The following is a 16457-nucleotide window of genomic DNA, read 5'->3' as shown; positions in this document are numbered from 1 at the left end:
AAGGAGAAATACATATATAACGCCTTGAAAATAATAATAATAATAATCAGAATCAGAATTGTAATTATTATTATCAGAATAATTCTCGCCCACAGGGAAATTGTTGGGTTGCAGTTGCTCGCAGTAAAAAATCAAGTAAAATAAAATATATTTTGTAAGCAATTTAAAAGAAAATGTAGGTATTTAGTTATGTGTTACGTGTTAATGCTGTACAATCGATGCATTTCCATTCTTATTGAAAAACACTGTATGAAATGTGTAGCAGCAGTGAAACTCAAAAAGTCAGACTACGACCCTATAAAAGTTATTCTAGATCTGAAAATGACTGAAATTGTTGCACATAAACTGCCCAGGATATGAACTTAATTTAAGTGTGGCATGAAACTCTTTAACTATTTCTATATCGCCTATATTTCTATTGTGGGGCAGCTGTTTAACAGATGTTAAAACCAGTGTTTTATGTAGTGGGTGGCAGGAGTTTTTCATGCTGGAAGGTATTTTATTTGTATTATTACAAACCATAATAAAATAATAAATTAATTACATAATATGAATTATTCTTGTTTTTTCTTTTTTTTTATATAAATCCATGTATACTTTCATTACTAAAATAAATCGGAATATTGTAGCAATGCTTATCCGTTATTCCGGCGCTGACGTGAACGCGTCCCGGCGTTCCGAAAAGTTACATCGACTCAGACTTAGTTTGGAAGTGTCTCCTGATTAATCTCTCGAATTGGGAAATAAATTTGTACTGCTGTAAATGTAGCGTGAAAGAGAAACAGCTTTTTTTTTTCCCCCTCTGTGCGGAACTTGCGGGGATGTTAATTGATGACAGTTTGCGTTGGGCTGCAAGTAGCACCAAGAAATCATTAGCGCCGAAGTGGAACAACTGTATCTACCACTGTTTGAACTCTTTCCTCATTCGCTGAGCCGTGAGGGCCGAGTCGGAGACCTCTGGCTAAAGAGACCAGAGAGAAACGCTTCATGCGTGTTTAAACTTTTAAGCTTCTATAAAGGATTTATTGGGAGTTTATAAAAATAAAAAATTAGGAGCGTGCAGTAAAAAAACTAATTTGTTTTTTTTTATTTATTTTTAATAATAGAAAATATTTATGTTTGGAGTCAATTGGAGGTGAAAAGGAAAAAAGTAGCGTGTTTTTTTAAGCACTTTGGGTTAAAGGATTTGGGTCATGCTTTAACTGCCTGAAATCGGTGTGGGACGAAAAGAAAACCTGACATGGAACGCTTGGAAACAAGCGTTCCATAAATCCATAACACCCCTCAACAGCCCCCCACCACACACACACACACACACACACACACACACACACACACACACACACACACACAAAACTAAAAAAAGAAAGAATTTTAGCAATAGTGGGCCTCAGCCATTGCTGGAATTACAGTCCTGACCTACATTTGTTGTGAGTCAAAGAGAGAGAGAGAGAGAGAGAGAGAGAGAGAGAGAGAGAGAGAGAGGGAGTAAAACATAGTGCAGCATTACTCTCATGTTTAGGTGTTTAGCCTTTTCCTGTTTATCTCTAGTGTTAAAACAGACCGTTTTTATTTGTGTTTTTTTTTTTTTCGAGATTCTCCAGACGGCCTTTTTGCCTCTAATCCTCGGGATCTCACCTGAAGCCTTACCGCTCGTACATACGCATCTCAGATTAGAAATGTATCATTAAATAAAAGCTCTTCAGGCGCTGAATTTTATTATAACCCGTTTCTATCGTTTGTTCGGTTCGGCCAAAGGCGGCGGAATTGCTGTACATCGAAGAGCACTAATCTCAATAGAAACAACATTAAGTGAAAAACGGTGCATTTATCACTTTCGTGTTCAACTGCGCTTCCTTCAGTAAGTGTGTATGTAGAATTGCATATAGGAGCAGATGTAATAAAGATTAAGCAGCTAGGAAAAGAACTGCAGTGTACTACAGTGGATGTAGTAAAAGCTTTAGCATAGTACATAAAGTTTCCAGACACTGCACAGCTAATGAACGATCTTTCTTCTGGAATCTTGGGGTGGTATGGATATTCATAAACCTCTTACACCTGCACATTCGTCTCCTGTCTGATACGTATAACACTGCGCTAGAAACTGGACTCCTGCGCATGTGTCTCGATTGCCAGCCAATCGCTGGTAATGGACAAGCACAAACCGTAAATACAGGAAGTCCTGTAACTGAGGAGATGCGTTACATTGACGCTGTCGAGACATGGCCAAGGCTTCCCAGGAATCGTAAAGAATGGTGATCAGTATAGGGTAGTATATAGTAGTAATCTGTTAATAATTTAACTAATGACAAAACATAATTTAGTGATTGGCATAAATTGTGATGGCTAGACGACTGGATCAGAGCATCTCTAAAACTGCAGTGTGATGTTCCTGATCTGTAGTTCTCAGTATCGATCAAAAGTGCTCCAATGAAGTAACAGTGGTGAACCAGGGACAGGGTCATGGGGACGTGTGGGAAGCGAAGGCCGGCCCATGTGGTCCGATCCAACAGACGAGCTTCTGTAGCTGAAACTGCTGAAGAGGTTAAAGCTGTTGATGATCGATGGGTCAGAACTGTTTTGGCAGCAAAAAGGGGGGGACCAACACAATATTAGGCAGGTGGCCATAATGTTGATGAACACATAGTTACACCTGGTCATTTTGTAAAATCGCTGATCAAATCGTCGTAACTCGAGGAGTTGACGAAAAGAATAAGTAAAATGTTATTATATATCCGTTTTGTTGAGTAGATTGAATATACTACATATCTGGTATTTTTGCGGCGAAAGGCAAAACTAAAAATGCCTTCTTGGTTAAACTATATATAAAATTTTTTTTTTATAAATAATAAATCTAATTAATGAAATACCCTTTTTTATTATTTTGATGAAATTAAGCAATCAATTAAACTGGCACAAATTAAATTGATGAAATAAATTGGAAAATGTAATTTAATAATTTACATCTGTTAGACCCCATTTGAGTAATACAGATGCGCATGTAAGTGTGTGTGTGTGTGTGTGTGTGTGTGTGTGTGTGTGTGTGTGTGTGTGTGTGTGTTTTACACTTATATTGCTTATAATATAAAATTTTCTAAAGATTTACCTGTTCTACTTATTTCAGCAAACTTCCTTTCATCCTTCCATCATTCACTCCCTTGATATGTGGAATTGTCAGGATTTTTTTTTTCCTTTTAAGACAAATTCTTGACATAAAACGCTAAAGAATCCATATCCACTTCCTGGTTAGCGGCTAACGCTAGCGCTACAGATTCTTTAGCGTTTACATGCTCTAGCTACTAACTCTAGTTTCTTTTTTATACCCCCGACTTTTTTGATTAAAAAAAAAAGCGCTTAAAGTGCGAGGCGGAGACGAAACAAACTTGCGGTCCGCCACTTAATAAGTTCCTGAGGGAACTCGGATTTGAACTGTGTTCCGCACGTAAAAAGGATTGCGTTCGATACACGTGTGCGTAACCGTTCCACTCCTACCATGTGCATGAGCAATATTGGAGCAACTAAATGAATTAGATGCCGCACGGCTTTCTTCTCCCTATAAACATTTAGTATAAACACTGGCAGAATCATTCATTCATCTTCGGTGGCTGCGGGTTCATTATGGGCACGGATCCGAGCCTGGGAACACCGAGTGCGACCCAGTAGGGAGGATGAGATGCCAATGCAGGGCACCATGTGCACACGGCTTCACAGACTCATTCCCTCCTGGGGCAATTTAGCATACCTAATCCACCTACCCCCATGTTTTCGAAAAGTGGGAGGAAACTGGAGATCCCAGACAAAACCCACACAGACATGAGGGAGAACATGAAAAACTCCCCAAAGACAGGACGAATCAAAAAGGAGAACAGATCTATGATGTCGACATTAACTGGAATCTCCTGCCCTGCCTCCACACTCACATCCTTTGGACCAAAAGATATTGAGATTAGGTTTGTAAGCAAATAAGACTTGTACCTCTAACAGCCATGGCTTGAGCTTGCGGTCAAGGATGATGTCGAAGCCGAGGACCTCGAAGCAGACGCTGTCGCTCCCCGGCGGTTGTCCCGGGCGGCACATACGGTACGCGTGGAGCACGTGAGGCTCGGCCACGATCAGCGTCTTCACCACCAGCTCCTGGCGAGAGAGAAAACGCAAAACGTACACGGTTCAGATTCCGCAACGACGTTCCCGCTGCGAGAAAAGACATTTTTATGAAGCGGAAAACCTTGAATATAGCCGGATGTGTATTTCTAGTATTTCCTATTACACGATTATTGCGCCTACTTCAGCTCATTTCAAGCTTGAAATAATCTTGACAGATGATTTGGCTCGTTTTAAGCGCTTGTTCGTTAAAAAGGTATCAAAATGATCTGAACAACAGAACAATAAAACTGCAAGCTTGAAATGAGTAAGTAATGATCTTATAATAAGCAACACTAGATCATTCAGATTTTTACCTGATTATGGGGGTTTTTTTTCTTTTTTTTGCAGCGCACTCTAAAGTAGGACTCTTTCTCTACTAATTTACGTCTTCGAAATCGCGTAAATAGCACATTAAATAGACGTACTAATGATTCTTTGGCCTTTCATCAGAACACCAGTGTGTGTTTGTGTATGTCATATGCATAAATTAATTACCAGTTAAACCTTCCTTGCTACCTTCAATGACCACTTATATCAAGTAAGGGTCCCATATTGGTGCATTTTTAGATACAAATTTACTATGAGTTCATCTGTTGCTATGCACAAAGTGCCCCCCTCCCACATTAATAAAATGAACCCGCCAATAGAAAGGAAGCACCAGAGGCCCATTGCTGACCATATGTTATTTGGGTGGTGCATCATGATGATAATATGTTTGTGTGTGTCTGGCGCTGGTAGACGTATCGAGTCCAGAAGTTAAAAATATCCGGCCAACGGCTTCCTGCGGTCAGAAAATGACGCTCCAGAAGAACTAGAGCATTGACACAAGTTGTGCATGAAAAGCATGAGCTATAGCTTCAGGGCTTCCCAAACAAGGAGTTTGCGACCTCACGTGGGGTCGCTTTTCTTTTTTTTTTTACAAATGGGGCTGTGGGCGAAGCGCACTCTTGTTTTTCGCTCATCTTTCTACTGAAAGCGGTTATGTTAATAATTAGGAGTGAACGTGCTATTTAACTGTTCCCAGTCTCTCGGTATGCTACAAGAACAGTACTGAAATAGAAGTTAAGCTTCTTATCTTTCTCAGAAGCTGGATTCTGTGCGCTTGCCTCCATTAAGACATAGTAAAGGAGTGATAGCACACGTTGGGCCATGTGTCGGGTGCAAACGGTTGGAATATTTTGGTAGTTTGAGCCCAACATTTACTCTCCCCACTATTACTGCATTTGATCAACCATTAATACGCTGCGAAATGCATGCGATTGCTAACGACTTGCGGGAATACGCCAACAAATTAACACCGGATTTCGCTGAGCACATGACAAATATTTTAATACGACCCTATTTATTGTGTTTCGGGGCGGAATTTTTCTTCGAAGGACCAACCCGCTAAACAGCCTGTCATGCATTTGGGATTCAGTTCTATTAGGTGCCATTTTCTCGACATCAACCGAAATGCAGACTTGTCCTGTGGGAAAGTTAATAAGTGTATAATTCGTCCGGTGATTGGTGTTCGGACGCAAGTACGCGAAACGAGACAGGGAGGAAATAGCAAGAACCTGCCGCCAATTTAATAGGGGTGGAGTTCACTCCTCCAAAATATTCCTCTTTTCTGAAATAGAGGAATTTTGATTGGAAATCGGTGCACTTGTGCAAAAGTATCGGGACATCGGACCTTTTTGGGCATTAATGTTGAAGGAACACAACAGGATAACTTCGGACGTGATAGCATGAAGATATAGTGTGAATGGGTTGGATCAGAAGTGCTACAGAGCTCTGACCTCAGCCCTATCGAACACCCCTGGGATTAACGGGCTGCGGCACAGACCTTGTAGGTGAATGAGAACAAAAAAAGCGCACTTCAAAAACTAGTGGAACATCTTCCCAGAAGAGTGCAGGTTATTTTTTACAGAATATGCAGAATGGGATGTTCAAACAGCACGTATAGTCAGCTGTCCCTTATCTTTGTCCATGTTGTGTGCTTTACAGTCAAATGGTGAAAGAAAAGAGTAACACGATAAACGAAGACAAAATAATTAGTCCTGTTTGATGGTCATTTATAAAATCCGGCCTGATTTTAAACCCGGTAAAGCAGAAGAGATACAGAAAGCAGGATCGCTAATGGCTGCATATTCACGATCGTCGGAACGCTAGGTGTCAGAAGGGCAGTTACATGAGTGGGACAGGCTGAGGCCATCTACTAAAGGTAGGAATGGTGCACTGAGACACCGCAGCGCTGACAGATGAGCTTGTAAAACACAGAAGCCCAGGACCAAAATAGAATGGCGAAAGAAAAAAAAAAAAAAAAAGAATGACAGCTCAAACTGCGGCCTGAAATAAAAACACAGACAAGAAAGTTCCCTTGGGGGTAAAAAAAAATAAAAATACAAAAAAAAAGGGTCAAGTGGAATAGTGTGTAGCCAAAGTGTCAGGCTAAAGTGGCTACACAGAACCATATGGGCAGGTTTGATCGAAATAACAGTGGACACTTCATGAGGAAAGATCAGGATAGATACACATTCGTGAGTAATGCGGCTTTAATTGAACATGCACTGACAACACGGGGGTATAGAGATTACACAAATGCACATTTTCTGTGTGATCTGTAATGTCTTATATTGTTAAAAAAAAAAAAAAAAAAAAAAAAAAAAAAAAAATGCTTATGTGAAGTGGTCTGGGAAAACTGCCAAAAAAAAAAAAAGAAAAAAGAAAAGAAAAGGTAAAACGTTTGACTGATTAAATTTTCCTGCCTTTATCATGCTCTGACACCTCAGCTCCGAAACCATAATTATATTGTAAACAAAAAAGGGATTTTTATTTATTATCTAAATACACTTTCTGTGTAAAAAAAAAAAAAAAAAAAAAAAAAGGTCATGGGGAGAAGGAGCTGGTTTACTGAACGGTTCGGTGGATAATCGATGCCTCTGAATGGAATCTTCATATGCTATTTCCTTTCCTTCAAACTACATTATAATTTTCCTCCATGAAGGAAAGACACATTTCGGTTCAGGAGAACCCTAGCGGACCCCACGGCCCCCGCATCCGCCTTGTTCAGATGTTCAGATCACCCGCCTTTTTATTTTTTACGCAGAACGACTTACAGAAACGTCGCCCCAGAATTTGGCGACGTCGTAGTTGTTGACGCGGAGGAATTCGGTGAACCAGCCGATGGATCGCTTGCTGCCTTTGTCCGCGGTCTCGTCGCGCTCGAAATTCTCGTTGTGTTTGTTCACCGAGTAGTTGGTCAGGTGCATGTAGAGCTGACTCTACGAGAAAGACAGAAAGCGCCAAAAAACGTTGGCATCCGTTAAAACGAAATACGTGACCTAGTATTTACAACAAAGGATCATTTTCTGATTTCCATTCCTCAAATCATTTCTAGGTCCTATAAAGCTGTTGCGAAGGATAAAGTCCAACAAACTAGTACTGGACGGGAAAACCAGGACAAACACTAGCACTGTTTCCTTTTCCGGGTTTGCGCGTTATCGCGTTGCGTTCTCACCAGATTGGACTCGTTAGGCGCGTGATACTTCTCCGTTCCCATTCGCACCAGGCCGTCGTTGTAGAGGAAGATCCTTAACGGGTCGCAGGAAGTGACCAGGATGTAAATGCGCAGATCAAACTTGTAGCCCTCCATTAAAAACGGCTTGTCCAAGTACTCCTGCACAATGAAGTGGTCTTGTGCCGGGAGTTTTTCGCAATTCCGAATCAATGATATACTGCAAGAGAAAATGTATACAATTTTTTTTTTACTTTTTGAAAGAAAAAAAAATAATACAAATCAGTCCTGATATGTGCTCCATACATATTTAAGAAACTGTTCGGTGTGCTTGTATTGACTATGGATCTCTATAGTACAACAGAAAAGCCAGGCTTTATTAAGCTGACTGCCTCTGCTGCTGCTTTCTAGACCATGACTAGGTGCAGGTTAATAGGATCAGACATCACGGACCATTTCAGCCTCTGCAATCATTTATTTGCTTTGGGGAGCTTGTCGCCGCCACTCAGGCGTTATGGCACACGGTCGTGGGTACATGCGCCGGTGGAAGAATGCATGATGGAGTGAACTGGTGGCTATTTTACAAACAGGAGGCCTTAAAAAAACCTCTCCAGGCAGTAAAATATACTGACATCAGGAAAGGTTAGCTTAATTGGTTATATGCGTTTCCTACTCTGGTTTACATGAGTCTGAAATGTTTAGCCCAGGCTCTAACTTTGCGGCACTAAGCCACTCGCGAGTGGAGGAAAAAGGATTTGTGAGTTACAGTTCATTTGTTCTGCGACCTATTAGGAGTCAGACACGTGGAACTTTCTTCGCGCCGCCATCCGATGATACGTCAAAAAAAAAAAGGTCGCGCTTCTTTGCATCTCAGGCCTGTTATCAAAGAAAGCGTTAAACTGATTAATAAGCTAATCAAATTAAACATTACGCTGGCTCTTGGCACTCTGCATGCAGCTGTTTCTCAGGCCCGGCGTAACTCGTTTGCAGGGAAAAATAAACATAAATCTAAATCTTGTTATCTTGTTATTTCAGTTGGCGAACACCTCACACGGCATCCCGACCAAGATACTTAATTAAAGAGAACTAGTTAAATAAATCGAACAAGAAAAATAAATAAATACATCAACATATACAACAAGAGCCCCGGTGAGTTCTTCAGTCTGATTGGGCAGAAAGTCTTCATTAATATCCTATAAATATTCAAATTACAGGTTTATATTAATGATCTCAATTTTGTATCATTTCTATAGCATCAGCAGGGACATGTAGGACAAACTGTACATGTAATAGATAAATCGTTTTTTTATTTTTGTTTGACCTTCACAGGTTTTCAGTTCAATGTAACGATCAGAAAGTTTTCCGCCACAGGAAAGTGTTCAGCGCAGAGGTTCTCTGTCGGCTGCATTATTTTGTCACAAACTACGAGAGAGAAGGGAAAAAGTGACATTGAACTCTGAATGGTTAAAAAGGTATGACATCGGTTGCTACTCGTTCGCAAACTGAAGCGGTTTAAGGGAGTTTTTCATGACAAAATATCTCCTTCAAATAATCACCATAATAAACACATTATGTTATAAAGAGAACGTTTTCTCAACAGAATGCGAAGATGGTTAAAGGCTTATTGCGTCTATAATCAGTACCACTTCCTATAATAATATTCGGGCAAACAGCCTTTTTTTTATGTGTGTAATAACACTGCAAAACTGGTTGCTTATCCCAGTTGTAGTGCTACGGCATATACCGTTGTCTGAACGTTTACAGTTTTTAAAATCTGGCTCTGCTCCCCTGAGCTGCAGCGCATCCAGACCGAGTTAAAGTCGTTTTGCGGGCTGTACCGGCGAATCATATGACATGATTGATGAGCTCTGATGGCAGATAATCAAAACCCACTTTAGCCAACTGTTTAATTTGGCACCGGTGGGGATCTCTCCTTTTACGCCTCTGACGCTCTGCTCCCCTTTTTCCTTTTTTTTTTTTCACATGCGTAAGCTCAGACCCAAACAACGAGTTTAACTTTCTGAGTGGAAAATAAATTACGGAGGAAGATATAACTTCGTTTCCCTGCGTCACGCCGAGCGTTTTTAAATCGGATCTCCCGCCTCTCCCCCCTCCGCGTGGCCGAGTTAAGCTCATCTTCTTTCACTTTCATAACGCGCGCCAATAATTCAACCTTTGATGACTCTTAGTTTTTAATAAATACCGGCTTACTTGTAGCGTACGGCCGTAAGCAGTGCGCGTTCGTATACCTAAAAGATGAGCAGAAATAAACAAACAAATATATAAATAATAATAATAATAAAAAAAAGTGTTATTCTCCTGCCTTATTTGTGTCAATACTTCCATCTGCTGGCATATCAGCAAAACAACCAGTCAGGTTTACAGAAAAGCTGATTATTATAAAACCCCAGGCAAAAGGAAACTAGTCATTTTTATGCCATAAGCCTCGTTTTCATGAATGTTAGGGTTGTTATTGATATGAAGCATAAACGATATAAAAGCCTGTACCAGTGGCGTAAACTGAAAACATCCACACAATATGATTCTATCTGATTGTATGACTGATATATTCTTCAATCGATGTAGAACCAAAAACAGAAAAATCTATTTCTAATGACTAACAAAGTGATTTCTGGAAATTGTGACCTTTTCATGGAGAGGTTCGTTATTTCCGATGGCAACTCTTTCGCACTGTGACCTACCCATGACCCATTGCTCCGTTTGCGGGCTTCACGATGAACGTCTTTTGCTTGCGTTTGCGCCTGAGCTCCTTCACGTAGTTCTGGAACTGAGTGTACTCCGCCGGGAAGATCCAGGTTTTGGGAATGAAGCTGTATTCCTGAGGCTGGCTTTTAATCATCCTTGAAAGAAGGAGGAGACAAAAATGTAAAAAAAAATAAGGAACGACAGGAATAAAAAAAATTGAGTCGCTGTACAGCTTGGACTAGGAAGCGCCTGGAGGATGGAGCTCGATAAATAAGTGGTTAATCGGGTGTGATATTTATGCGCGTGCTGTTAAAGGTGAAAGTGACTTACTTAGACATGTTTCTTGCCAGACAGTCTTTCCGACAGATCTCACCCATACCCGGGAAGTGGTTAATTCTCTGAGAAAAGCAATCACATTCCGAAGGAGTTTTAGAAAAAAAAAAAATCATGAAGTGGAACAACGAGGTTCTGACATTTATGCCCAATTACAAACACAAAACAAAAGCCGATCTCCGACCCCTTTCCCTCGACCCTTATTCACACGACCGGATCATTTAAGATGCAAACACAAAAAAATAGACAATCGATCTCATCTGCGAGATCCAGATTAATTGGTTCTGCATCAGAGCCCCTGCGAGTGTAGGTAGTGACAGATGAATGAATTGTCTCTGAATGCAACAAGAGGGAAGAGGAAAGGAGTATGAAAAGTGGGCTTTTCTGTATTCTTTAAGCAAATGAGGCAGAACAGGGCCATTAATTAGGAGCGTATGAACTGCGGCTTGACAGCAAAGTTTCCGAGCAAATCGCTGTGTAGAATGAAGGAGGGGAGAAGACGGAAAAAAGGAACGACGCGAGTGTAAAAGGAATTTGCGATTATCCGGACGAGACAGCTATAACGAGGGGGAACATCGACAGCGGGGCGAGAGAAAGATGGCGCGGGCTTGAAAATCAAACCATTTGAACTTTTCGGGGTGCTGTTCTGTCTCGCCGGGATCCTGAGCGATGTGATGAATTGATAAAAGGATTTCTATCTACCAGAAGGACTGCTGTTCTCCGCATCACCTGCATCTTATAGAGACCGGGCCGTGCGACGTCTAGTTATTTTGATTTGATTTCAATTAGCGTTACATTACGGGGATCGCCTGCGATCTTTAGGTGTATATTAAGAAGGAGATTTGCTCATGAGATGAGCTCTTGCCACTCAGAGTGCTGCTAAGGCTGGATTTGAAGTGAGTGTCAAAAAGGATACGGCAGACTCACTGTGCGAGAGTTGGGAAAGTTGGAAGGGTTTGCAGAAAAACAAAACAAAAAATTTGGGGTGCCGCCCACCCTTATGCTTGGACTGACATACACACACACACACACACACATGCATACACACAAAGAAAGACTACACGCTTCCTTTAGTGGCGTTCAGTCTATGACTGGCTTCGTTTCTCTCGCTTGATGGGTGGCACGTCACCTGGTAGTTCCTGAGCTCGGCGATTTTATCGTGCTGCACCGCCGAGTCGTTCCATATGAGGTTGGCCGTTTCGTCCTCGTCTCGGGTTTTGTGGAAGGCCATCTCCCCGATGACTATACGAACTGCGGGAAAGAAAAGACGTCGATTTTAATTAGCGCGTCGCGCGATCTTCAACATTATACGCTGTGTGCTAACGACACAATGATGCGATTTAGAATTTTGAACGTTTTTTTCAGGAGGAGATCCTTCAGTATGTACATGTCCTAAAATACTTCCCCTGACTAGGCATAACATTACGACAATTCTAACATGATGACTGATGAAGTAAAGAACTCTGAGTATCTCTTCATCGTGGCACCTGTTAGTGGGTGGATAGATTTATTAGGCGGCAAATGAACATATTGTCTTCAAAGTTGGCGTGTTATAAAGCAGGAAAAATGGTAGCGTAAAGATTTGAGTGAGTTTGACAAGAGCCAAATTGCGATGGCTAGACGACTGGATCAGAGCATTTCCAGAACTGCAGCTCTTGTGGGGTTTTCCTAGTCTGCAGTGTTCAGTATCTATCAGTGGTGGTCCGAGGAAGGAACAGTGGTAACAGGGTCATGTGATGCACGTGTGAAACTTAAAGCTGTCAATGCTCAACAGGTCAGAAAAGGGTGAACAACGCAATATTAGCCAGGTGGTCATACTGTTTATTTTTCCTGTAATCAGCTGGCACTAAAGTATATGTATAAGTAACTACAGCTGAAGATGCACAGCAGTGCTCTAAGTGGTATTCAGTCTCCAGAATGGTGTTTCCAAACTCTAAAGTGTTTAATTGCATTGGAAAGCTGAACTTTTTTGGGATAGGCACAGTTTTGTACGCCGATGACTATTCACTATCCACTGAAGTCGAATGAAATGAAGCGGGAGATTAGTTCTTTCTGCAGTCCGTTTAAATCTGGGTTACGTCTAATGCCAGGTGACGGCTTCCTTGCGTCATTCCCACTTGGTTATAACGCACTTAAGTGTTCAGTCCCAGAAGTGTTAGTGCTTCGACCTGGTTGGTGTGTGATGTCTGAATTATAATCGGTATTTAGCCGATAAACCTCGTTTTGTCATTACAGTTATACGAGAGCGCTATAAAGTCCAATTAGCGCCATGTTTGCAGATACGATCGCGCTGATGGGCAAATTTCAGTTTGTTTTGTTTGTGGTGTGTTTAAGGAAACAGCCATAGTGAGGCCTGTGAGAAGGACACTAATGTGAGACGTGGTACGGTAATAACTAACTCAAGCACGGTCCTAATTAATGGTCCTGTTCAGCCTCATTTACTTTGGTACAAAAACCTCAGTGGTAAATATACAAAATGGCAGCATTTGAAAAAGTACAGTTTGCAGCAGCATCTTCATTTTATATATATATACTGTATATGTATATAATGTAATATGAAAAATCAGGCCAGTGATATGTGTGTGTGTGTGTGTGTGTGTGTGTGTGTGTGTGTGTGTGTGTGTGTGTGTGTGTGTTGGGGGGGTTGTTTACTATACATCTGTTCATCATGTAAATTAGTTCATTAGCAACCGTTTTACCTTTTTTGATCAACTGATTCACATTCGACATTTGAATAGCGCTGGATTTCTTACCGATCTCATATTTGGTTCCTGCCACGTTGGCAGTGATGGTGCCCTTCTTCTTCTTGGTGCGCACTTTTCTCTTGACGCCGTTCTGATTGGACAGTGCAGATGGCAGGTTCACGGGGGATGACTTTTGATCATCTGCGGGAAAAATCCAGTGAGAGTTTGCTGGCATGCGTTGTCTTTACGCATGTAACGATTAATATTAACTGGGATATAATTACATTCGATATGTTTCGACTGTATTTGAGTAATGTATCGTTTATACTGGATGCTACTGCACATAGTATATAAAAAGTTTCTTATGTTCCGATGTTCACCTCCATCGTTGGGGAGCGATGGCATGTCAGGGATGGGTGGAATAGAAGTTTCCTCCACCAGGCCTCTGGGACTCGCCAGTACAGCCTGCTGCAACCTTCCACAGATCTACTTAAGTCTGTCCTGTCAGTGTGGTGTGGTGAGCGGCGGACTGCCCGTTCATCAGCCTTCACCTTCCCTCCTGGATCTGGTTCTCTCTATCTGAGTAATAAGGACGAAAGGGAAGGGGGGAGGAGGAAGGGAAGGGGGGCTTCTTCTCCCAAAAAATGTAACCACAGTGCATTTATGTGGATGGATAGATGAATGGACAAGTTGCCTGTTGAGAGAGCACAAAAAAAAAAAAAAAAAAAAAAAGTCAGATAGAGAGAAAGATTGAGGCTTTGGGCTAGAGGTGGCAATTGCATCACTCAAACTGTTCTAAAACATATCAGTCAACCTGACACAAGCAGTTTCGCCTGGCCGATCGCCCTCTGACATTTGAGTGAGGATCCGTCACTTGTTAAGAGCAGATGACAACTTTCTGTCTTCTGTCAATCTCATAATCCATTAATGCAGCTGTCTTATTAACAGCTTCTGTTTGTGCCTGTTTTTTTTCCAATTTAGCATTGCAATCAGTGTCATAAATCACGAGGTCTCCGATGACAAGTTGTCATTTGTGCATCTCAGTATTTTGGACCTGAATGGCTACTTCGAAATGCTGGATTTTTGTTAACCTGATCCAGTGGCTGTGTGGGATGCATTTGCTGGTCGAGTGTGACCTCTTGTGGTTCATTTGTGAAGTACATGTACAGCTGTGTGAAAAGACTCAATACACTCGTTTCAAAATGATGAGACGAACAAGGCATTTTGTGCAAATAACGGATTTACGGATTTTCCCCCTTTTTTTTCCATTAAAAGTAACAGATATGGCTGTAAATATGTAGCAAACACAGTATATCAATAGTAAGAAATAGCTCTATAGATTTTTCCTTTTACTCTGTCTATATTTCGTCGGCTTTTGAATTACAGTTTGACGTGTTTTCATGCTGAATGGCGAGAATGGACTTAAAAGGTCCAATACTGAAAATATCACATATAACTGACAAAACAAAACATAAAATATACAGTGCCATCCATTAATATCGGCACCTTTTGGTAAATGTGAGCAAAAAAAACCATAAACAATACAGTATTTAGAAAATGTACATCTTTCTTAAATATGTGTGACACAATTATTGGATCCCTTTTGGTCAATCATATAGGATGGAAAATACATGGCAACGCCTCTGAGATCATTCCTCCATAAAGAATCTCTCCAGATGCTTCACATTTCAAGGTCTGTGCTGGTGGACTCTCCTTTTTATTTCACTTCACAAGTTTTCTATGGGGTTCAAGTCAGGAGACTGGGATGGCCATGGAAGAAAACCATTAAGTAGTCAGTAAACCATTTTTGCATAGATCTTGATGTATGTTTTGGAACACTGTCCTGCTATAGAAGTTTCAAACAAGGTATCTGTTAACCTGCTAACTTCTAATAGAGATGTTCTCTTGTTGAAACAGGAAGTTATGATAAGACAATTTCCTGTTACTTGTCACCCAGGTGTACTGAAAAGTGTAAAATATCAATTGGAACATACTTCATATATATTTTACTTACATAAATGTATAGGGTTACCAATAAATAAGTAAAACAAACACACACACACACACACACACACACACACACACACACACACACACACAAACACACACACACAATATGTTCCAAAACTGCCCCAAAATTGCTATTTTATGTATACAGTACTGTACTGTATTAACATTTTACTTCATTTTTTAATTAATAATTAAATTTTTATGATATTAATTTCATTATTTCAAAATAAAACTCCATAGAATTAATTCCTTATAGGTTTTTTGGTCTATCGTGCTATCCGCAAAAGACTGGAAGAATCAGCCAAACTAATTACTTATGAGGCAAATGAAATTCTGGAAACTACTCGTTTCAGATGTAGACCTTCTAAAACTTTCTACTTAGATTTCAAGGCGGGACTGTGAGAGTTTGTGTTTATTCAGTTGAGGTCAGGACTCTGTGCAGGACATTTCAGCCATATCTTTATGGAGTACACTCTGTGCCCAGGAGCATTATCATGCTGGAACAAGTTCTGGAGTTCCACCAAACTGAAAATTACAATGCTAGAGCATACAAAGATTTAATATTCGGAAAAGATTTTCGAATTCCTTTGCTTTGTGACAGCAGTTTGGGAAGAAGCGCATTAGGGCATGATAGGGTTCTTCCCTAAAAAGTTCATATCTGCGTTTACTGAAAAACATCAGGAGTGTGACAGTAAAAGGACTACAAATCCATACTGCAACAATTAAAACCCAACCCACCTGTCAGTGAACAGAAAGAAAGCGGAGGTGCTGCATGAGTCCAGTCATCCCTAAGGCACTGCACTACTCAATAACCTGAATGTGCTGTGATCTGTAGCATAATTTGCTCACTCAGCAAATACCAGTTACTGCAAAGCCCTCTCTCCAAAACACTCACTCACACACTGCCACCACCAACCCTAAACCCCAGCACTATCCCCCTCTCACACACATACACACACACACACCTCACCCTATCCCAGCACTGCCCATTCAGCATAAAAGGCTTTCTAGGGGAACGCAGGCCTACCTGACAGTTATTCAATACTGTGCTCTGTACAGAGCTGTGTCCATGCCTGATCGATTCA

The 16457-nt window shown here is 40.9% G+C and overlaps 1 protein-coding gene across 4 annotated transcripts in view; it reads right to left on the bottom strand.

Moving 5' to 3' along the window:
• The window catches only part of ttll7 (tubulin tyrosine ligase-like family, member 7), a 55612-nt gene that overhangs the window by 27254 nt on the left and 11901 nt on the right, over positions 1 to 16457 (bottom strand). For all 4 annotated transcript variants that reach the window (XR_014536331.1, XM_083558458.1, XM_083558459.1 and 1 more), the window contains exons 2-9: positions 13743 to 14056; positions 13432 to 13563; positions 11808 to 11929; positions 10676 to 10743; positions 10342 to 10500; positions 7643 to 7859; positions 7242 to 7406; positions 3976 to 4134 (exon numbers count right to left, since the gene is read on the bottom strand). Coding sequence is in view for 3 of the 4 variants with exons in the window: in XM_083558458.1 (XP_083414584.1) it covers positions 3976 to 4134; positions 7242 to 7406; positions 7643 to 7859; positions 10342 to 10500; positions 10676 to 10743; positions 11808 to 11929; positions 13432 to 13563; positions 13743 to 13767 (1047 nt within the window). In the remaining variant the exon portion in view is untranslated. The remainder of the gene's footprint in view (positions 1 to 3975; positions 4135 to 7241; positions 7407 to 7642; positions 7860 to 10341; positions 10501 to 10675; positions 10744 to 11807; positions 11930 to 13431; positions 13564 to 13742; positions 14057 to 16457) is intronic.

This window comes from Silurus aristotelis (assembly GCF_946808225.1).
Source record: "Silurus aristotelis genome assembly, chromosome: 13".
NCBI classification, from domain to species: Eukaryota; Metazoa; Chordata; class Actinopteri; order Siluriformes; family Siluridae; genus Silurus; species Silurus aristotelis.
The sequence above is the reverse complement of the archived record's forward strand: the minus strand, read 5'-3'. Positions and strand labels throughout refer to the sequence as shown.